The sequence below is a fragment of the Antedon bifida genome, chromosome 11 (assembly GCF_963402885.1).
Source record: "Antedon bifida chromosome 11, ecAntBifi1.1, whole genome shotgun sequence".
NCBI classification, from domain to species: domain Eukaryota; kingdom Metazoa; phylum Echinodermata; class Crinoidea; order Comatulida; family Antedonidae; genus Antedon; species Antedon bifida.
In genome coordinates this window covers 19,037,919-19,061,207 of record NC_136236.1, presented here as the reverse complement: position 1 = coordinate 19,061,207, position 23,289 = coordinate 19,037,919, and the positions used below count along the sequence as shown (strand labels likewise).

The window sequence follows — 23,289 nt, the reverse complement described above, 5'->3', positions numbered from 1 at the left end:
TCATTTGCATCCGTACCATTACACAATAAATGGCCATAATTTTCAACACTATTGCATTGGGCACACATGTGTTATAACTTTGTTTCAGTTAGAATAATCCTTATTTAATAATTTTTATGTTTGTAATTTATGTTTATTTTTCAAATAGTTTTTCCTTTTAACATTTCTTTTTTCAATTTAACTTTTATCAATTGCAGTATTTATTTATAATTTTGTTTTACATTAATTATGAAGAACTGGTGTTTCTCATACAAAAGAGAATACAATAAAGTTATAGGCACAGTATACAATTAAAATAATAGTGATAATAGAAATGTAAACAGAAATCTGTAAGCGATGATCCATATTATTATACGATAGACTGTGGTAGCAAGATATTATAGGTAATCAGCTAGCCTAATAGTTACTTTGGAATAATTAGTTATACATGCCAAGTACACCTATATTTAAATGATAAAAAGCGAAGTGTGTCTTAGATGTTCGCCAAATAATTGTGGTAAAAAAAATGTAAATTATACATTATTTGTTCCGAATTTTGCATTACGTACCGTAATGTAAAGGAAACATAACTGACCGACATCTCCAGAATATATAATCTGTTCATGGCGGCTGGTTGTACAAATATTCTTGAAAAATTACACTTGAAACATCATATCACATTATATTACAGAAACTACATACAATGTACTATAATTCATTTGTTAAATATTGTAAAATAAAACTATGACAGATATATTGTCCTCCTAAAAAAATAATTTAATGTCACATAATAGTTATTTACTTTGACCAAAATCAATCGATCGATCGAAAAATGTAATTTAAAGCAAAACATACCTAAATTGTCAGACAAAATGGTTTTTGGTTAAAATTAACCGTTTCTTTTGTCTTTTTATAAGTGAATTAATAATTTTTGTTGATTTTTTTCTACAGAAGTGAATAACTTTAATAAAACTGCAAAATGGCCTATTCAAAGTCTGATTTTATTAATCTTTATTTGTTTATGTTTTTGTGGACAATACGGTACATCTTTAAAAAATGAACTTTACGGTACATATTATGACACAAATAAAAAAGATTTACCTATGTAAATCCTTTTAACTGTATTATTTTTTAATAATAGATAATATTATTACTCAATAAATCTTATATAATGATGATAAGCACGTTAAGCCTCATTTTCGAATGTCCAAAAACTGATTAATAACAAGTATAGAACGTGTACCTTGCTACCGCCTAGTTGAACACAAACGGAGCGCCACACTGCCCTCTATGTTTTGGTCGAAGTTTTTCGCTATGATTTAAGCATTTGCTTTTACACAGATGACATAGTGAACTGTAGGTGTTTCCATCAGTTCCACAGACTACCATACTGTAGGTCAACCAATCGATGTCTGCTGAAACCATATTGGTAATTATATCGAGTTGGGCGTCTTCTTCTTGACAATCAAAACATGTTAATTCTTCTACAAAAATGTTGATAATACATAAATGAAAATAATAATAACAATGGCATAATGATTTGTATTAGATATTTTTATCATTTAACCTATTAGTTAACCATTCTTCAACTAGATTATTAACAAATATAACTTACTTTGACTGTTACATTCACCTTCATAAGCAAAATCAAGACAAGCATTAGTTGAAGCAGCCTTTATCAACTCACATGCATTGCTGTAAGTACGGTTGTCGTTACCACATAGTGGTGTGTATGTGCTTGGACAGACGTCAACAGGACCAGTTGGTTCGCGCGCAAACTTATCGATCACATTGGCTATCGAAGGAATGTTATCAATGTTTCGCTTGTTGCGGTACGATGGCCTCTGTCTCCCGCTCTCACCCCTATTTCTGGTGCGAGTTGTTGGGATTGGAAGTGTAGGCCTAATTTCTGGTTTGTTTTGCGTTGATGCAGTTTCTGGTCTGTTTTGACGGGGTATATCTGGTCGACGTGGACCATTATTAATTGAATTTTCCGGTGAAGTTCCTTGAAGGAGTGCCGTTCTTGAAAAAGGTAAGCCACCACGTGGTGCACCTTGCCATGCGTTCCAGCTGTACCAACTATACCATTGATACCAGCTATCACGAGTACCTGTCCAACCCGTGGGTATGGTACCAGTACGCCAACTGTCTGACCATCCAACTGGTTGTGTATTCCAATTGTTATTAAACCATCCGTCATTTGGCACTGTAGACCATGAATTGAGTGGTCGCATACCAGTATTCCATGAGTTGTCAAACCAATTAGAACCTGAATACAAATTGAATTGACACTGTTTGAAGTTGGATGATATTCCATTTTCTATCTATTATTATTTGTAATTAAAATAGTTAAATTTAAACAAAAGCATAATCAATTTTGAAAAAATGAAAGAAGGAAAAACTTACGTCGAAACCACCTGTTAGACCACATTTGAGCACGGACGTGTGTACAAATACACGCAAACACTAACACGTATACCAGTAGTTTCATCTTCTGGACTGAAAGTAAAATAATTATAATGTTTTAAATGTACATTTGACACTAGTATTTGCTCAGTATCAAGAAAAAGTCCGTAATAAGCATGTTGTGTATCACATGCTTGATGCTTGTATTATGTAAGGTTAGGTTATTGACTACCTATGATATTTTCATACGATACATTTGGAATAAATGTTATCACGGTATTTTCGTATGATACTAGACAGTATTGAAAATATGCTGCTTTTAAAGGTAAATTGCTCCAAAACAACGTTTGACAACAAAAATATTCAATATTCAAATTTCTTCTTTCGACAACAAAGTAAAATAAAAAATATCAGTAGGCCTAATACAATCTACGATAATAAATATAATAAATACAATTGCTCATCTCTTCAATAATAGGCCTACATCAAAAGATTGAAGAGGCAATAAACTAATTGATCTTTAAAATTATTCTGACTTTCTATTTACAATAACAAAATAATGTAAAAAAATACAATTGCTCATCTCTCCAAAAAAATTTCAAAAGTGGAAAGATTAATTAAACAGGCAGGACAATCATGTAAGAGGCACCGACCCAATCACCATTCATGTGATAGTCCGAAGTTGATGATGACATTTCCAGATCTGTTAGTTCGAGTGAAAGGTGTTGAGAAAGATTTGCTGTGTCTGCGGTTGTATTTTTGGGAAATAACGTGATATAGACGGTGTCTCTCTGACTTCTGTTTAGTGAGGTACCTCCTGCTAATCCCCAGCAATCGGTCAACTGGAAAGCCCGGTGTAGTCCCTGGCCCCGGGACCCCAGAAGCATGAACCTAACTGCACGTTGTTATTTAAGCCAGTGAACCAGGGTATGCATATTCAATAACTGATCTAATATCAGTAAAATATAAGGTTAAATAAAAATGAAAGACTACCTTACCGCAATTATAGGCTACCTAACGATACTATTTGAATCAGAAACCAAATAGATTGTAGTTGTTGATCAACAGTTCGATTTTATATAAGATTTTCAATAGTGTTTCCGGTGATTGTTTGCAATAGAAGTCCAATTCTAAAATTGTTTGGGGAATTTTATTTGGCAAAGAATATAACGTTGTTTTATACACATCTACTCTGAATTCGATTCTTCCTAATATGGTTATCATCTTTGTACCAATAAGTATGTGCATGCAATACACAAACATCTTGTATTGCATTCATATTTTGGTGTTTTGTGCATGTAAAAGTTACACGCAATCTGGTCATTGGCAATGAGTTGTAATTTGTTGCAACTAATGTGGAATGTTTTTTAATAAATAAAGTATAATAATGATTAAATACTAACAGAGCCAAGAACATTTAATTGTATAGGTATTTTGTTATATTATATATTATTATTATATATGGTTTTATTCTTATTTTATTTTTCTATTTTGTTTAGAAATTGTCTAACTGTTTCCCTTTGTAGCCTCGGTCCACTTTTATTTAATTTCAATTTTCTGTTTTACGGATGAAATTAAATTAAAAACTATATAATTATGAACGTTAACTTCAATAAAAAATAATAAGAAATATATTATTAATACTAGTATTGATCTGGTAATAAATGTTTCAGTTCTACTCGGAACAATTCCCTTTTGTGTACGTTTCTGTAGTTTTGATAACATTTGACTTATATACAGTATACACAAAAAGAAACTTGAATATTCTTCACAGAATGTTTTTAAAAGCTGCTTTGAATAAAGCTAATGTATAAAGCACAAGTATCAAAATTTTTGTTGTCAAACGTCATTACAAATTTTTCGGGTGGCAAAAAGTGGCCGCGGCCGTTTACGGGAGGTGGTCGCTTACTGGAGTCACCAAATGCACTAATTAGATAGAAGAACAAACAGGCTTTTGAAAGTGCGGCCGTTAAGGAAGATGGCCGGTCACGGAGGTTCGACTGCACATGTAACAATGTTGAACCATGAACGAACTGTTCGTCAGGAGTATATTATCAGTTGGTTAGTCATAAATCGAATTAATTGCAGTTATCTAATCTTATTGATGCAAGATCTTAGCCATAATCAACTGTACTATGTATTGGCGACTAAAATAAATAAATGAATAAGAAGTTGTAAATAATGTTAGGATTAATATTTATATTCTCGAATAGATGTACCTAGTTTAAATTATGACAGCATGCTGCTGAGGGTAAACTGCATTCAAACAGATAAATTGAACAGTAGACAGATAAAAAAATGCTGATTACAAATAACATTGAATACAAATGAACGATAAAATGAGATCGAATCATTATGAAACGGAAATAACGAAACTCGATGTCTAGACAAAGTGGAAAGTCTGTGGCGGCTTTGAAGTACAATTTATGTTAGGCTAAGTATACTTGAGTTACACCTCTTAATTCTCAAATGAGCTGCAGATGCGCATGCTCTGCAGGGACAAAATAATGCAATCGAAACTTTATCTTGACAGATCTGAATGCGTGCTTGGATATGTCTCAATCATGGAAGAGGGAGATTACTCAATTTCCATCTGTTCAAATTAATACTGTTCCATAATACTTTGTTCATTTGTATAAGAAAACAGAGCAGGATTAACTTTAAAATTCATCTTATTGCATATTAAGGTAGACACGCGAAAGCACATGGAACCGCCCGCTAGATTATTTTCCAATTAGGTGCACCGGGTACTCTCGGTAAAATGCAAGGTCTGTGATTTCCATTCTTTGATTAAGTCGATCAGATAACGCACAGTGTAATTCTGTCAGAGAATTATAAGTCCGAATGCATGACTGTTGAACTATTTAATGAGACTCTCTCTCTTCATTTGTGACTGAATATTTTTTACTTTTTTCCAAATAGAAATTCTGCTATTTATTTCTCTAAACCCTTATAAAGAGTCAGCATGACACCAGAGTTGCACATCGTAACTTACCCGCGATGTTTATGGTGGAATTATGGTATGACTGATATAAATTCGAAACCAACAAACAATTGTCAATGAAAACTTGAGACATGTATGCTTCATATCAAAGGTCAACTTTTTAAAAACACTCGAATTTAGTTTTAGAATCATCATTATTATAGAATTAAGTTAGGCCTACTGTATAGCAATATTATTATTTATTATACATTTCCACAGAGGCAAGACAGAGTGTCCAAATCTGTTCATGATTCATTTATACATTTTACTTCATTTCATCTCAAAGGATTAGATGTCTGAATTATAGTTAAGTAGTTCTTATCTTGACTGATTATACCGATGCTAATTCAATGTTGACAACTTCTATTAACGACCCTGGTAGACCGTGTCATTTCATTATCACGATATTTCATTGTAAACACACGACATTTGTATTCCGAATTCATGAATCTCCGGTGGGTTGACAATGGTAATATATATACTATAAAATTAACTAAATTTCGTATAATAATTATAAATATTTTACTTATAAAGCTACATTCACACTTTTTTCGTTCCGCTGAATTCAATTAAACTCTTTATTATTGTTTTATTATTTTTAAAAAACGGTGCCATCTTTCATTTCGTTAAATTTCCATTTCCACGCGAATGTATTCAAGTTACATACATAAATATCTATCTATCTATAATTGTGTTATATTTACGCTTCGTAAATGTGTTTCAAATAATGATATTGCCTAGATGTAGGCTAACAAAGCACTTTTGAGAACAAACAAAATACTTGGCTCGTGACCATCGTTTTCACAAAATACTAAACTTTTTTTTCCGTCTGCCAAAATGACTCAGCATGTAGCGTGACGAAATTTGTTATTGTTGATAGATACACAATTTTACTCGGCATCAAAATCTGAACAGTTGTTGTGGCACTAAACTATGATAAATTAGCCGATAATAATTGGGTAAATTCTGGATAAAAATATATTTTCAGGGTCAGAGCCTAAGCTGTTTTTTTGGGACTATTTTTCTCTGATAATAAAAATATGTCTTTCGTTATCACTTAATTGAAATCTTCGCCGTTCACATTTCTCGTATAATATAAGTTATTATAACGTTTTATTAAACAAAAATGGCAAATGTAGGCCAACATCGACAACCATTTTGAATGTGTTTGTTTAGAAATCAAAATTAGCCTAAAACAGATAATAGTTGACGCATGTTAAAGATGTTAATATAATAATATACCTTATATTACTGTTGAACTATTATTCTTTTATTTTGTGATAAACATACATTATTTTGCTTTCTATACGAGGATATGTGCCAATATGATCAATATGTTATGCTTTAAAAGATATCTCAACATTGGTAAAACATATGTGTTTTACATTTTTATATTTCTGTGAATTTAGTGAAAAAATAAAAGTGTTAAATACAAAAATGTTATTAACATAACATTACTTCAAATAATACAGCATTTAAATGAGTCTGATACTGTAGACTGCTATTCTAATTAAAATAATAATTATATAATTAATTTCTATAATTTTATTTTTTTCAATATGTTATAATAATAAATAATAATCTTGTTATACAGATATTGGTCTCTTTACGTCTTCAATACTCAGATACGCAATACTGGTGTAATCTGTTCAAATACCGTTCACATTTCAAGTTAACATTTCCCCTTTAAGATGGATTTTACCATACATGACATAATTAAATTAGTTTCTTACTGACCAAATAGTTATGCGGCCATATTGGATCGAGAGAAACTGAACTTATATAAAACTTTCTTAATATCATTAATTATGAAATAAATAAAAACTAGCTAAGCACAACAGATCATATGTGTCAAAGTCAAATCCTAAAATACGTGCAAATACTTTATAAATAAAATTTGAAATAACTGAATTTCTAGATGTGCACCTCCCCATACCTAAAGGTGTTACTATTCAGGATGTGCTATTCAAAACTAGTTTAAGACAATACATAATAATGAACAAATATTACACAATAAAACAATAACATTTATATTATATATATATATATATATATAATAGTCGATAGTGCCGAAGATTTTTGTAGGCTATCCTTTTCATACATTTGCACTCTCTATTTAACCTTAAGTATAGGCTACGTTTAGAACAATTTAGTAGTGAACCCTTTCGGTAATTATCGTTCATCTGTATACGTCACATGTTTGTCACCCGCCACAAACCAAAAACCACTATCACCAAAAAATAATACAAAATTTAATAAATTCGGTAGTATTATTATTATTGTAACGAAAATTCGTTAATGATGATAGCGTATATAAATGTGACATCATCGTTTAATGTGACATTAAAAAAATACATATTATTTCCTTTGTTTTTGATCTGACCTTTGACCTTTATTATTGAACATCAATAGACAGAACCCCCTCCCTTTCCTTCATCTCATCACATTTTGCAAGTGAGTAATTTAAATAATCTGATTTATTTATATGGGAATCTATCACATTAGGTTTGTGTCATACATCAGACGTCATTATTTTCCTTATGTGAGAAGAATTCCCGCGAGAAGTGTTCGTTTACAAAATAAGCGTGTTTCTATGCATCTGAAAATGTACACACACGTATGGGGGTAACAAGGGACATTATGTTTATCATAAGTTTTTATTGTGCCAACTAAACAAGAAGTTCGACTACGAGTCTCCGCTATATAAGTTGTAATTTATCAAATGCGTTTAGTAGCTAAACAGAGTTTCTTCTAGAATATTATATACATCATGTACGAAGGAAGTTAGCCTGATAATATTTTTTGACAACAATAAACATCAATCGATTAACTGGTTATTGACTTTTTGCAATATTTACAACGAATCACCTTGGAAGTGATGCAGTACCAAGTTTGCTCCAGCCTATTGTTTCTTGTTTGTTACCTTTTTAGTCTAAAGACCATCGAGGCCCAATATAATGGTATGTACATTAACTGTTAACTGATATGCTATATTAATCGTTTTTTCTTTCATTTTAACACGGCCACTAACTGTATATTATTCCAGAAAATTATTTTTACAAGTAAAAAATCAGTGATCATCGTATACACCTAGAACAAATGTTTTATTTTGACAACTATTGCAAACAACATACTGTATTATTGTATTATATTGCTTGTTCATTTTTCATTTTGATGAGGAAACTTGTTGCGTATGAATATGATGCTTACTTTGCGACACGATTTCAAATGTATTCATATGTATTATTTAAAATAAAACTAACAGTATGCCTAGAACATACTGAATTGCAATCTGATTTTGACAATATTAGGGAGGGTGACAGATTTAAAGACATGGTAAACAATAACTACGATATTATAAAATAATAATATAGATCATTAAAATACAACAATAATTATAATTATTATTTCTATTAATATTATCACTGGTAAAAGCATTATTATTGTATTATTGTTAGTTTTGTATTATGAATATTTTAAGTACTGTATTCCTAGTAATATAAATAGTTATCATTTCAAGTAGCTATGTGTTTGATAGAGTTTTCTGTGAAATTGTTCGTATGGTAAAAAAAAAGAAGATATATTTCCATAAAGAAGATTCTTGAACCCCAAACGATTAGTTTCTACCATAACAGTCCAGTTTGAATTAACTCAGATTGTTTGAAATGTGTCTAAAGATGATTGTAGTTTTTCCAAATGGGTTTTTTTGTTTTTCAATTTTATTGCATAGATTAACCTGTACTTTCTATGGTCTTTGGTCTACACTATAAAATAGAATTTAGTTGATAAACATTATTGCTATAAAAGTATTGCTATAACATACATTTTGGCACGTTCTAACTTGATTTAAAATATGATTACATACATATTTAAACAAAATGCCTTGCATAAGAATTAAAATAATTAATATTGTTGTCTGTCAAATATAAGAACAATAATATTAATATTGAGAAAATGTAAATATCTTTGTAATTCAGCTAAGGCTGCGATGATGATATTGAAATAAATGAAATGAAATGAAAATTTAAAAAAAAACAAAAAAAAACAAAAACATCTAGTTGACTATTTAAAGACAAATTGTACAGTTTCATAGAATGTGATTGATGGGCTTTCTCTTTAGCTTAAATCCTTCAATATCTAAAGATAATCTGTATATATTTAATAGTCTTCTATTTATTATTTTAGTAAAGTCCTAGCTAATTCAATTGAGCAAGTCAGAGTTACGTTTGAAATGTTGTTACGATTTTGAAACCATACGGCATAGCAGTTTGTGAATTTATTCACTAAATATTTTAACAAGGTGGAAATTATCCGCTTCCTTCTGCTTAAACGTCACTACATAATCTTAAACGTCACTACATAATCTTCGAAGTAACGGTATACCCATAACACAACTACATTCGGTTAAACTTAAGCGTTTATAAAAAGGTCAATCATGAGGAGAATGTTCATCATTATTCGTGGAAACACGTTTGTGGGAATGTGGCAGTGTTGTTACGAAAAAAAGGATGATATGATATTTTATAGACCATAATTGTAGTTTGACAACATTGTGGTGGTGATGATGATGATAAACAATCTATACATGACCTAATGATAACGACGACGATGATGATGATATGGTGTGGATAATTAAAATGATGTATGATATGTAATATATTACTTTTTGTATTTGATTTGCAAGAAAATTATTACATCATCACATACTTTCAAGTTTTTCAATACAATGGTGAAGACAATCTATTTTGTTGACATTTTTATTTTTACGCTATTTTAAAAATGTCTTTCATTTTTTCGCACAGGGTATACAAGGTATTTTAGTTCACGAAGATACAATGATAATGACGGTGAAGAAGTAGTGGCGACATATACAAACGCACAATATAGATGTCCAACTCAGTGTAGAAACAAGTACAAACCAGTTTGTGGTTCCGACTTACGAACATACAGAAATGGGTGTGAATTTAAACGAAGTAAATGTATCAACAATGAATCTAAGTTCATTTATCTTAAGGAAAGTTGTCCTCCGTACATTACACGTAAGTTAACATAGATATGCTTCTTATTTTTGATCATTACCATCGTTACCCTTTCATTACCACAAAAATATAATACATATAATACATTAACAGAGATGAATGAATTATTACAAAACTAATCTAAATTGCTTGAATGGATCTTCGTGTGTGTATGTGTGTGAATAGTATTATAAACTTCATAAATAATTACCTTTCAACATTACCTTAAATAACATTATTAAGTAATAAATCATTTATTATAATGTAATTTTACAAGTATGTAGTATCCAACATTTATCCAAAATAACGTAAACATTCACTTTAATATTATAGAATGTCATCTGACACATTATTGCGAGGCGGGGAGACAAGTGTGTGGTACAGACGGAGTAACATACTCGTCTGTGTGCCAATTGACAACCACTAAGTGCAACTCTGGAGTAACAGTCGCATCAAAAGGACCATGCGGGACGACTCAAAATTTACGCAGTAACGGTCGTCAAAGAGGTTATATCAACTCCCAGCCAAGACCAATCATGAATTCTGATGAGTCTGATGAAGAAGACGGAGTGGTTCAGGGAAACATAGCTGTGATCAATACAGATCTCGACCTTGTACGACCACGTGTAACAAATATTCCGCGCGTCACAAGAATATATGTACCACCAGCAACCGAAGTTATCGGAGGTATTCGACGGAGGACTAAACCTAAACCGCGACCCCAACCACGACCCCAGCCTCAACCACGACCGGAGCCTCAACCACGACCCCAGCCTCAACCACGACCCCAGCCTCAACCACGACCTCAACCACGACCAATTCCTCAGCCAACACAGCGTCCATATATACCTATGTTGACAGGTAAAACATGTTTAAAAAATTGGCCAGAACAACGAAACTTAGATATACAAACATTCCATCTGAGTAAAAGTTTAACTTTATTCCTTACTTTATTATTTGCTTTTGAATTTGCTACAAATGTACAATATGGGCCTATGTTTTGTAACAAAGCAAAATAATGTAAAGTTTGTTGTTTTACTGTATAACCTTTCTTTATTTCAGTACGATCAACAAGAGGAAGAATTACACGAGTTACAAGACGTCCGTCGATAGAAAGACCAGTAATAGAAAGACCAACTGTAGTAAGACCACCAACAAGCGCACCGAGAGTAAATCCTCAACCAACAGCACCACTGACGGTTTCGCCATGTGACGAGACATGCTCATTAGAATACGATCCCGTCTGTGGCACTGATGACGTCACATATCCGAGTGCGTGCGTGTTACGCGCAGTAGCATGTCAGAAAGACATCGATTTAACAGTATGGTATGGTGGAAGTTGTATCGTCTCGACAACCCCAGTACCACCTATATACACTACACCTCTACCCGGCCCAGGTCCACGGCATGATCCGAACAGCGATGTACAGTGCGTGGAAGGTTGTCCAATTGAATACAGCCCTGTGTGTGGTATTGATGGCGTGACTTATCCATCCCCTTGTATCATCGAATCGATGGCGTGTCTGTATAAAAATCCCTTTTTGCAAATTGACTACGAAGGAGAGTGTAAGATTGAACCGACGGGTGACACAATGGTTGGTCGACTGAGAGTTAAAGACGACCCCTGTGAGGATATGCGTTGCGCAGAAGACGGATACAAACCAGTTTGCGGCTCAGATAAAAAGATATACGATAGTTTGTGTGCACTAGATAAGAAGGCGTGTAGTTTACGAGATAATACACTGGTTGACGTTGAAGTTAAACAATGTGTACCAAAGGTTAAACTTTACATTGTCAACCGCAAATACACAGTCCGATTAGACGAATGATTTTATTGTGCTTCCATTTAACCAAATTTGTAATATTTTCATATCAGTAAACGCTACAAAGGAAGCGGTATTGATAGTTGGTAATGGGCGATTCTATTATCTTATACATTAAATGCATTAACTCAAAATAATAAACTCATATCATCGAATCCATAACATATCTACAATCTGTTTAATAATTTGCTAATGTTAAAGATACACAATTCATTCATAAATAAGAAATAAGTTATCTAAACAGTATTTTACCAATTTTAAATTTATTTAAATATAATAGAATAAATACTAAATTATGCATATTTGTTTAGATATTACGCATACATCAGCTTGGTGCCTTTACAATTAATGATCTGTAATAACTTGAATTTTAGAAATTGATAAAACAATCATATACTTTTTAGTTAAAACAATGTTTTAGCCTTGTTATAAAACTGTACAAAAACATATAGGTAAATTGATTGTTGTTTGTTTTGAATATTAAGTTTTCTATGACTGTCATAACTGACCGCAAGACTAAATAGCTTGACTCTCTGTGAAAGGACTGGCCTATAAACTGATAAACTTACAACTAATATTCAACTGACGGTAAACTGATAGTATGAATTGACTGACTGACAATGAATTGGTGGTTTAACTGTTTGACTTTCTGTCAGCATACTGACTTTCTTACGATGAATTACTTGACTGAATATAAATGACTATTGACCGGCATCAAATGTGACTCTGACGACCTGTTACTCGACCAACCAAAAATAAGGTTGAATTGACGAATTAAATTTGAAAATATCAGGTTCTAAGATGACATCTGAAAACTGATTGTAGAATGTAGGAAGGAAATAATTGTAAACTGTATTAAAATCATCACAAATTAGATAGTTGTGTTTATATACCACAATACAGGTTCAAACCTGTCCATACATACGTTGAAAAAAAGAATACAAAGGTGATTTTATTAGTATTCAATGATTAAATACGGTTATTCAGATTTGTGTTGTGTATTAGAATTAATTTGTATCTTACACGTGACGGTAATGGTATACAGTACTTGGCAGTTGAAGTTTAATATTTCATAGCACCCAGCGATAGAAAAGAGAATATAAACAAGCATATTTCAGTTTTAGAATGACATTTCAACATTTCAAGAAAAGTAGTTCAAACATGGCATGTGCATACGCACAAGATATTGCTCTTTGGTACAATCGATATTTGTCAGTCATAACAGAGATGTCATTGAACAATAATTAATAGGTATGTGCACTGAAAAAACATTCTCTCCCAAAAACATGAAGATTAATAACAATTTTAAATAGGTAATTTTGCAGTTTTAATCAAGTTAATCACTTAAGTAGAAAAATAAAAATAATGTTTCACTTATAAAAAGTTAAAATAAACGCTTAAATTCAACCAAAAACCCATTAACTTTCAGCCAATTTGACAATTTTTTGTATTAATTTATAGTTTTTCAGGTAAATACTTAGTTTTGATCAAATGTTTGGCTAATGTGAATAACTTTTATGTGACATTAAAATGTCATATTCAAATAAAACATAAACACAAAATTCAGGGAACAATTATCTTTAATGCCTGTAATAATACATTATGAATTCCAGTTCTTTGAACAGAACAAAAAAGGCGATATGTTTTTTATTTTAAATTTCATTTTTAAAAGATAAATATCAAGCTCTAAAACACATTATTTCATGTGTAGCCTACCGGACGTATATCCTATTGGAGGTAGTGTACGTAGCATTAGTTTGTTCATAACCCATGTTGACCCATTCATTATTATTTTTCATAATTTACCTATGAAAAGATAACGAGCTAATAAGTGTGTTTGTGTGTGTGTGAATTTGTTGTTGTTGCATTGGGTCATGAATTTTAAATATTTGATAATAATTCAAATTCGTTATTGGAAGTAGGCTTATGTTTGATTTTTGTATTACCCATCCTTTAAAAGACAATCTCGCATTTGAATCGGTATAAATAATCCTTGGCTTAGCTGTTTTATTCTCACTGATTAGTTCTTTCTCGTACATTTACTATTATTGTAAACAATCGGAAATGTACAAGTATTGTTTTTTATTATATCACTTTTTAATCTCTGTATTGTAAGCTGTCCACTTTGTTGTTTCTCTCTTGAAATAGTAACTTTTACCCACTTATATATTTAAAGAGCAACATCTTTAAAATGACAATGGAAATATTTTACAGTATATCAGTGAACATTGACATAATCGTCCATTTCAATTGATCAAGACACACGAACGTGAAGAATTATAATATAAAATCATTATAAACGCACTACGTATTATAGATAGTCACGTATAGGCCTGATAATAATGAGTTCAATATGATAATCTCAAGAAATTGCTTGCTATTGGCAACGGTTCAGCACAAAATAAAACTTTATAGAAATAGAATTCCATTGTTTTTATGTAAGTAGTTTAGGGAATTAAGGATTTTGCTAAAAGAAATGGGAATACAAGAGAGTACTTCTCAAATACTTATACAGAAAGGTCTTGGAATAAAAAAAAACACAATTATTTCGACAATTACAAAAATGTGTTGATATACATAACCGCCTCTTCATGCTTTATTAAAGCGTACTAAAAATAATTTTAAAACATTTTCTTCAAGAAATCCTTCATTTGCTTAAGACAAAGTTTGACAATGAATTGGCCATAATGTTGTCCAAAACCTTCTTACCAATCTGCTTTGTCATTGCCTATCGCATATTATACATGTTCTTAAAAAAAAGAAAGTCAAGCCAAATGCATCTGACAATAAGGAAAATGTATCAGTAGGCCTAATGTAATTTGGGGAAAGATCATCTTTATTTTATAAACACAAAAAAAGGCTTTAAAGCCATTAAAACCATGCCGAAAAGGCATATTAAAAATAACATTTGTTTGTTAATAACCAAGGTTTTGATAAAGGAACCTTTTAGTGGTTGTCAGCCTGTTTTCTCCATGATACCAGAATCCCGCCAGTCAATCTTCAAGGTATTTGACATTCCTGATGCTTAGAGACACTAGACCTAGTTTTCAACCTAATTTAAAGTCACACACTACATTTTATGTAAAAATAATAACTATATTACCTATTGCGATAATTTTGTTCATCTTTAAACGGGTAAAAATGTGAAAAATAAGGCGGTTCTAATAATTATAGCGGCCCGTTATAAATCCCAACATGCAATGCGCGCGGATTGATATTTTCATATTGTGATGTGATGCACCAACTTCGATCGATCGCGTGAAAGGCAAACAAATAAAAGAACCGTAACCCTTTCAGTGGGAAATACCAGGTTCCCAATTTGTATTAACAGATTTTGCCAAAAAATGAAAGACAATTAATTTAGCAACGTCCGGCTAGGCCTACAGCTAGCAAACGATGTTCGTACGTCACCGTTATTTACCAGCTTGGCCTACAGCCAGAACTGAGTCTAGCTTACCTAGGCATAAGACCGTCCACTAGAGGACATTCGACGCGAGCCACTTAGGAGGCAGTGCATTGTTTCTCTCTTTTTATCATACTTTACCATAAAACGTACATTTAAGACAAGGAATAAACTGGTTTAATGTTTTAAAGTAGTATATGCATTATGTTTACAAAACGTCAAAAATTGTAGGTCTAGTCTTTAAAAGTATTACCAAACGCAGTAAGTTTTAAATTTACATTTCAAAGTTTGCATTAGACAGTACACCGAAAATAATATTCATTAATTCATTCATTGTTCTCGGGTGTAAGCATATTATTATTGAAAGCCTAATGTCTACGAGCCACTTTCAATGATATATTATAATTATAGAAGCACTTCAAATAGAAGATATTTGTTACCACATGTCAACACAGTTTTACAGAAACATAATAAAAACAAAGGAATATGCCTAGTACGTATATTTATCAGATGTTATGTAATATTTTCTGAACATAAACAAAACATGTATTGATACCATAGAACACTACGATTTAACAAATGTCATCTATTTCCGTTGTTGTATAGTATGGTCGCTCACTACTTCAATGTAGATTAAATTATTTACTGTCCTAAATGTTGATGATTTGTAAATTAGTTTCGTATTAAAAATGTTTATGCACCCTTTAGAAATAATCATAATAAAACGTTAGCAAGCAAGTCGGTCATACTGAGTGTTTAGATCTGAAAAATATTAATTGTGTTGATACGTTTATCGCCTACAGGAAACCACATGGCTATGTGCCTAGACTCTGACTCAGCATGCCACAGACTCATCCACGTTTCTGGGGTAGTGTCAACACAACAAACACAATACAGAATTTCTTAGAAGCACAAGAGTACTCATATTGCCCTTCATACTTAATAGTATCATAAACTTAATGTAAATAAAGTTTGCCGGCTGAGAAATGAAGATGGAGTGCTTATATTTATTCGTTTCTATGACAATATATTGTATTTCTGTCACTGCAGACAGTTCTGAAGAGATGGTTGCAATGTATAGAGGTAAGCTACCTTAGTCTTTTGATAACTTTGTAGTTAAAAAACGTTTGATTCTCGATGTACTACATTTTGTAACAATCGAACGATCAACATGCACCCAAGGGAGGCGCTTGTTCCGTCTCTCAAATTTGGGCTTGGAATGAATAGAAGACAAATAATTTAATGTGTTAATTCAGAATTATTGAAAATACACGATCTTTTTTTTTTCTATATTTTACGATAAAATACGTATCTCATTATTGTTTATGATAAAGACGGAAAACCTGCGAATATGCGAGCTTTTCGAAAAAACAGCATAAGCAACGAAGATATCCAGACTGTATACTACTTTAAAAGGCAACGCCACTGCACAAGGATTAGAAACGTGTGTGCAAGTAATGGTATTATATATGAAGACTATTGTAAATTCAAAGCAGCAAGATCCTTTGAAGATATTAGTAGAGTCACTTGCACCGAAGGTAAGACAATATGCGATGCAGAAAAAATATACACACAATTATAATTAAATTAATTAATTGATATATATAATTACGGTATTATATCAATAAGATAAACACTAACCCATCAATAACACTGATATAATTACTAATAATTAATTAATTACCGTAATATGAAATAAAATGAGAAAACCTGAGTTAAAAAAACAATTAGAAACACAACGTAGGCTATGCCTAATTTAAATTTGTTTTAATGCCACGTACAATATATTTGAACATAAATTTATGCTAGAAATACATATCTTCTAAAAATAAAGTATAGCAATTATTATGATGTCTATTTCTTTATTTAATATTGAAATTATTTAATTAAGCACATTTTTATTGCACGTTATTAGTTATTCTTTAAGCTAAAACATTTATATTTTTAAAATGTTTTAATTTAATGTATTGTTATACAGTATTTATTAATTATTATCTTACCATGGTCTATTTTTTAGAACATTATATATAAAGAAAATGTTATCCATCTGTTTTTAAAAAATAAATAAATACATTTCTAAGCTGCCCGACGGACATAAGAACCCGTACCTTTAGATGATCGACATGCAAACGTCTACAGAGACTAACTAGGAATTACATGGTCGGTGTTGTCCGACGGAACAACACTGTTCCTAATGTATGCACGCGCAGATCAAATCAAATTGATACGCTCTCATCTAAAGCTCTGTCTACACTGTCAAACTAATTTGACAAAAAAGTGTGATGTGCCCAAATATGGTAGTGATATACCCAAATATGTTGGTGATATGATGTCATCGTCTCCACATCACATTTTGTTGTCACATAAAGTTAGACAGAGCTTACAGTATATTCTCCAAAGAGATAATATTTATAGTAACAGTCATTGAAAAACACTAACCACTACCAGAGTTTACCGAGCATAGCGATCAATCTTTAATATAAACTAGATTCGGTTTAATTTAAATATGAGTAGTGGGTGATACTTCAAAACCTTGGAAGAAACTTAAAAAATGAAGATTAATAAAATCAAACCTTGAATATTTAATAAATTTAATTACAAAAAATCCCCAGTTTTCACTTTAGGCCTATAAAATCACAAAATAAATGTTTTAAATCAACAAATAACCCATTGGCTGACAGTCAGTTTGTTTTAAATTGCAATTTTTCAGGTAAATATATTTTTTTCGGCCCAATTTTAGATAAAAGTGGATTAATATTATGTTAAATTAAAATATTCAACAACATCAATCATCTTAAAAGTAAATATATATACGTATATACGTTTATTTATTGTTTACATATAATTGTCAATAAAACCGTGTAATGCAGAATTGACTAATTCAGTGACGGGTCCAGACGTGGCGCATCTTCTGCATCAATCTTTCGTTTTAATCCAGGGAAAAATAATAAAAAAAATAATGATAATGAAAAGTGCACGCGTGGTGAATTATCATATCCATATGTTTGACTCATGTCTGTGAACCTTTACTCTAAGGAATTGACATTATCAAACACTTGGCCAGTATTCAATTCAAATTATTCTTATTTATATTAAAAAGGTTTGACGACATACATAATTTGGCTATAGATTGTCGATTTGTTCAAACCTTGAAAATACAGAGCTTAAATGGCATCTATGTCTCGATCCAATTATATCATTGAAATGAATCATTTTATAATCAAACTTCGTTTTAGATATGTTTTGATAATTAAAAAAAACAAAAAACATTCTTGTTGTATTTGAATCAGGCGTTGTGAAATATTAATTACATCTCTATCTATTTATCTACTGTATATTATTTAAAACGAATAGCATAATGTAAATACAATATAAATTCCATAAAATTAAGAATAGCAATGGAAATGTTCGTTTTATTAGTGATATGCGTCATGGAGGAAAAATCGCAAATTGTCTTTTTCATTTGTACAAACGTTAAAGCCTAATGGGAAACAAATATGAATCACAATAAACCCACACGCTTATTGGATTTCAGTATAAATAAAATATATATAAACGTACGATCGCCAATCACTATCGCTTACCCTCTAGGAAGTTCAATTTGGGAAAAGTAATGATTTTATCGGGAACATTATTTTAGTAGGCCTACTATTGAATATGATAATTTACTTAAGTGTTCTCTTCATGATCCCCAATGATTAGGTGTACAAACCGAAACCGAATTCATCGATATTAGATTATTCACAATAAACTAACTACTGCTGTACAATATAACTAAAGACATAATTGGAAAAGAAATGATATACCTGAACATGTATATTCTAGATGGTTTGTCAAAATCAATTCAAACAACATACTCAATTACATAATCTCCCAGACAAAAAAACATCGCAACTGAAACCCAAGTATAGGCATATACGACCATTTGTGCTGACCATTAGGCAACTCCACTTAATATGGTATAGGTTTTTTCGAATTTTGTCGAGTGTAAGACAAACTACTATTACTATTACTATCTTATCTTCACAGGTCATGCCAAGACGTTTTCCTATTCTCCACCTAGAGTTCCAGCAATCGTAACCAACCAACCCAGAACTACCAAAAGATTTAGGTCCAAAACACGTATCCAAGCGGAGGGGGAAAATGGTCGCATTGACAACCGAGTTAACGTAGTAACTGAACCAATCCCGCCTGTTCAGTTACAAACAACAAAAGAAAGTTGTGCAGAGGTATGTCCGTTGACGTATGAACCCTTATGTGCCACTGATGGAAAAGGCTATCCAAGCCCGTGCGTCTTTGAAGCTAGTAAATGCACAGGAAATACTGACCAATCAGTTGAGATTAGTTATTATGGCTTATGTGAAAGTCCTGAGCCCCCAACAGACAATCTTGAGGGCTTTAGGTACTGTCCAGAAGATGAATGCGAAGAAGATATTAGTTACGTCTGTGGGACAGACGAAAATACGTATGAAAACAAGTGCAAGCTTCTAAAAGTTGCATGTACTTCCGACAATTCTACCCTAGATATTGAATATGAGGGTCCATGTACAACTGTCAACATTACAGTCACCCCAGAACCAAATGGTACGGAACCACTTCCTACTCCTAAAAAGTCTCAGATGACAACAGAAGATTCATGTGCTAACCCCACATGTAAGCTCCTTTTTGAACCAGTTTGCGCAAATGATGGAAAGACGTATCCGTCAGCTTGTGTCCTGGAAAATATCAATCGATGCGATAATCTAAAATTAAGTATATTGCATGAGGGCGCATGCGTCAAGCCTACCAAATGTACGATCACATGTCCTCCTTTGGAGTTGGAACCAGTTTGTGGTACAGACAATAACAGTTACCCTTCAAGATGTAATCTCTTAAAATATAACTGTGAAAATGAGGTGGAAATCGAGGTGGATTATGATGGTGAATGCATCCCTCGAGGAGACATATAAACATCAATGAATAATATTGCATATATAATTATTTCCGCTTTTAATGATGGGATTATGCAGAGAAAATAAGAAAACAAAATTAACATGTCACTTTACCTGCTTTAGTGAATATCTTAAAAAGAAATATATGTATTTGTGATATTATAATAAAAGAAGAATAATTAATAATAATAATCACAATGAAGATGCAACCGACTTTCCCTTATATTGTTAATTGTAACTATTATTCAGTGATGCCCTTAAATTATTACAATAAATTGTCATAAGATTGGCGTGTATAGTCTACTGAATCTAATGTGCAGTTTACATAAACGTTACATAGTAATTAGACCACCATTAGTCACACTCTTCATTCTTTTATTTCTCAAAATTATGAATTCGACCTGATAGGCATGATGTGGTCAAAAATAATATCGCAATATCGGTCTCTCCAATAGCGCTAGTAGAAGCCAATTTCCAAGAGCCTGCTTGATAAGCTTATCGGGGAGAAATTTAATTTGCAACTGTTCTGTTTCACTGAATGTTTGTTTTTATTAGTTTTCTTCATGCTTCTGGTGTAGATGCAACGTGGACCCCGTCGGGGCGAGGTTTCGGACACTGCCAGTGAGAGAATCATGTATCAACCATGTTAACCACTTAGTTCATTCGGTCTTAGTGAATTATTTTCAACTTTATATAATACAAAGAACATATTAAACATTTTCAAAATGATGCTGTACAAAACATAGATTTACCAATTTATTGTAATTTGTTATTAAAATAATTAGGTCTAACATTCGGTAGAGTAATACGGCTCGTCACTTCACACAAAGGAACAAAATATTGCTGTGCAGTGCAGCTCAAGCATTATAACTGTCCTTGAAATAATGGCCTACATAACTGGCTCAGTAGGAAGGGACCAATTGTGACAGTGGTCTTTTTCCCAAACAGAAATAGGAGACATTTAAACCGTGAAATAGCACTGTAAGATTATGACAAACCGTTTGCAGCTTTCGCTTGTGTGATGGATAAATAAAGTATATATAATTATAAAGCATTGCCATTTTATTTCAAGTCCATTTGATACAGTTAAATTAGAAAGAAATTATACTAATGGGAATGCTGAAAGACTTTTCTAACCAGATTAACTTCACATAATAAAGCATCCTGTAGATAATGTGAAACTACAAGTGTGAAAAGAAAGAAAAGTGAAAAGAAACACGAACATAGGTGTCCCACGATGAGATTGCTTTATCAATCATCTTTCAACCAACAGTCATCAATTCAAATCAGTAATTTTTATATCCTAGAAAAAAAGATTACCGATATTTTTTATGCGATATTATTTTAAATCCTTTCTTTTAAAATTTTGTTCTGTTATCTTTGAACTATTGTTTTTTTATGTGAAGTAAATAAATAAAGTGAAGTGAAGCTGTAGCTTGGTGGTTAACATGCTTGCCTTCCAATCCAAAGATCCAGGGTTCAATCCTGACCTTGTTCAACTCCACTTCCTAAGACTCAAATGAGACTTAGTTTATAAGCACGACGAACTATAACTTTAATAGTTTATCTTATCCTGTACTTGGCGAGTTTGTGCTCGCTGTTGGATGAGTATGAAGACAAAAAATAAAAAGAAAGAAAACCAAGAGAAAGACTTACACATGATCTGAAGTTAAACAAGAAATAATTCTTACAAAAACGCCGCTCGACTCTTTGACTAAAATGTTTAATCATTGTTCTTTCTTCATCAGATATAATGATTTATTATATAAATTACTTTTATTTAACAATCAGTAGTAAACATTTTGTGTAACGTAAATATATAGTCTGGCCTACTGTACAGAACAAAAATATAATTATAAACTAAACTGCAGTATATCATGAGTATATGTACATATTCCAGGGTAGAAGCATTAACTCCCTAATGACCCGGCCCACACACTAGTATATAGGCCTACTACCTAGGGATTACGATGCAACATTAAAAGTTAATAGCATACATTGCCTGTTAATATTTTGTATCAATATTAAAATAAAGAAAGAATTATGAAAATCTGACTTGTAGTTTTCAAAATATAGGTTCCAAAACATCGCTGAAAATAATCGTTTTTAAGCATGAACGAAGTAAATAAATTGCACCCTCAGTAGGCAATTATATGAACTTATATATTATATAGTTTTAGTAATATATTTTGTATATCAACATTTTAACATTCAATCAAATATGATATTACATGTTTATCAAATAAAAAAGAGTGTTGTGTTGGATAGCGCAAGGACATGCCGTCCTCTGGAGAGACAACGGCACACGTGAAAAAATTCTTCCGCAGTCTGTTGATTCGCGTTAACCAATCAAAGGGCGAGAATACAAAATGGTTCAACCGTGAGCCCTCATAGACTTTCTAATCCCAGACGTTTTTTGGGACCAGCAGCTTAGACCTATACATTAGTCGAGTTTATAAAAGTCCGAAAATGTCAACCTTAGATATATAGCTTCGCGATGATAAATCTTCTTATTGATTATGTCCTCTGGGGTTTTAGCTGGCTAAAGCCGCGGCGCGATTAACTGTAACCTATAAAACACTTGATGATGGTCATTACCAACACTTACAGAGGTCATTATTCTATAAAAGTAAACATACAAATGATAGCACGTGGTCTAAGTTGTTAAGTTAAGTTATCATTGTTGTGTCATACAGTCTATAGCGATTAATATAATTTGTATAACCAATAGATTATACTTGAATTT

General features: G+C 31.9%; 3 protein-coding genes across 3 annotated transcripts; 2 read left to right on the top strand and 1 right to left on the bottom strand.

Annotated features, from left to right (window-relative positions):
* Positions 1-964: 964 nt before the first annotated feature.
* LOC144856529 (uncharacterized) lies at positions 965-3,488 on the bottom strand. Its single transcript, XM_078714545.1, has 4 exons — positions 3,384-3,488; positions 2,386-2,478; positions 1,595-2,248; positions 965-1,463 (listed from the first exon to the last, which is right to left on the bottom strand). Exons 2-4 carry the CDS (start codon positions 2,468-2,470, stop codon positions 1,234-1,236), a joined length of 969 nt encoding a protein of 322 aa, XP_078570671.1. The 5' UTR covers positions 2,471-2,478; positions 3,384-3,488; the 3' UTR covers positions 965-1,233.
* A 4,570-nt stretch (positions 3,489-8,058) lies between these two features.
* On the top strand, positions 8,059-13,041 carry LOC144856518 (uncharacterized). Its single transcript, XM_078714530.1, has 4 exons — positions 8,059-8,328; positions 10,171-10,407; positions 10,720-11,247; positions 11,449-13,041. The coding sequence occupies exons 1-4, from the start codon at positions 8,247-8,249 to the stop codon at positions 12,213-12,215; spliced, it is 1,614 nt and encodes a 537-aa protein (XP_078570656.1). The 5' UTR covers positions 8,059-8,246; the 3' UTR covers positions 12,216-13,041.
* Positions 13,042-16,449: 3,408 nt separating this feature from the next.
* Positions 16,450-21,878, top strand: LOC144856526 (ovoinhibitor-like). Its single transcript, XM_078714541.1, has 3 exons — positions 16,450-16,695; positions 16,947-17,150; positions 19,642-21,878. The coding sequence occupies exons 1-3, from the start codon at positions 16,599-16,601 to the stop codon at positions 20,559-20,561; spliced, it is 1,221 nt and encodes a 406-aa protein (XP_078570667.1). The 5' UTR covers positions 16,450-16,598; the 3' UTR covers positions 20,562-21,878.
* The last annotated feature ends 1,411 nt before the right edge of the window (positions 21,879-23,289 follow it).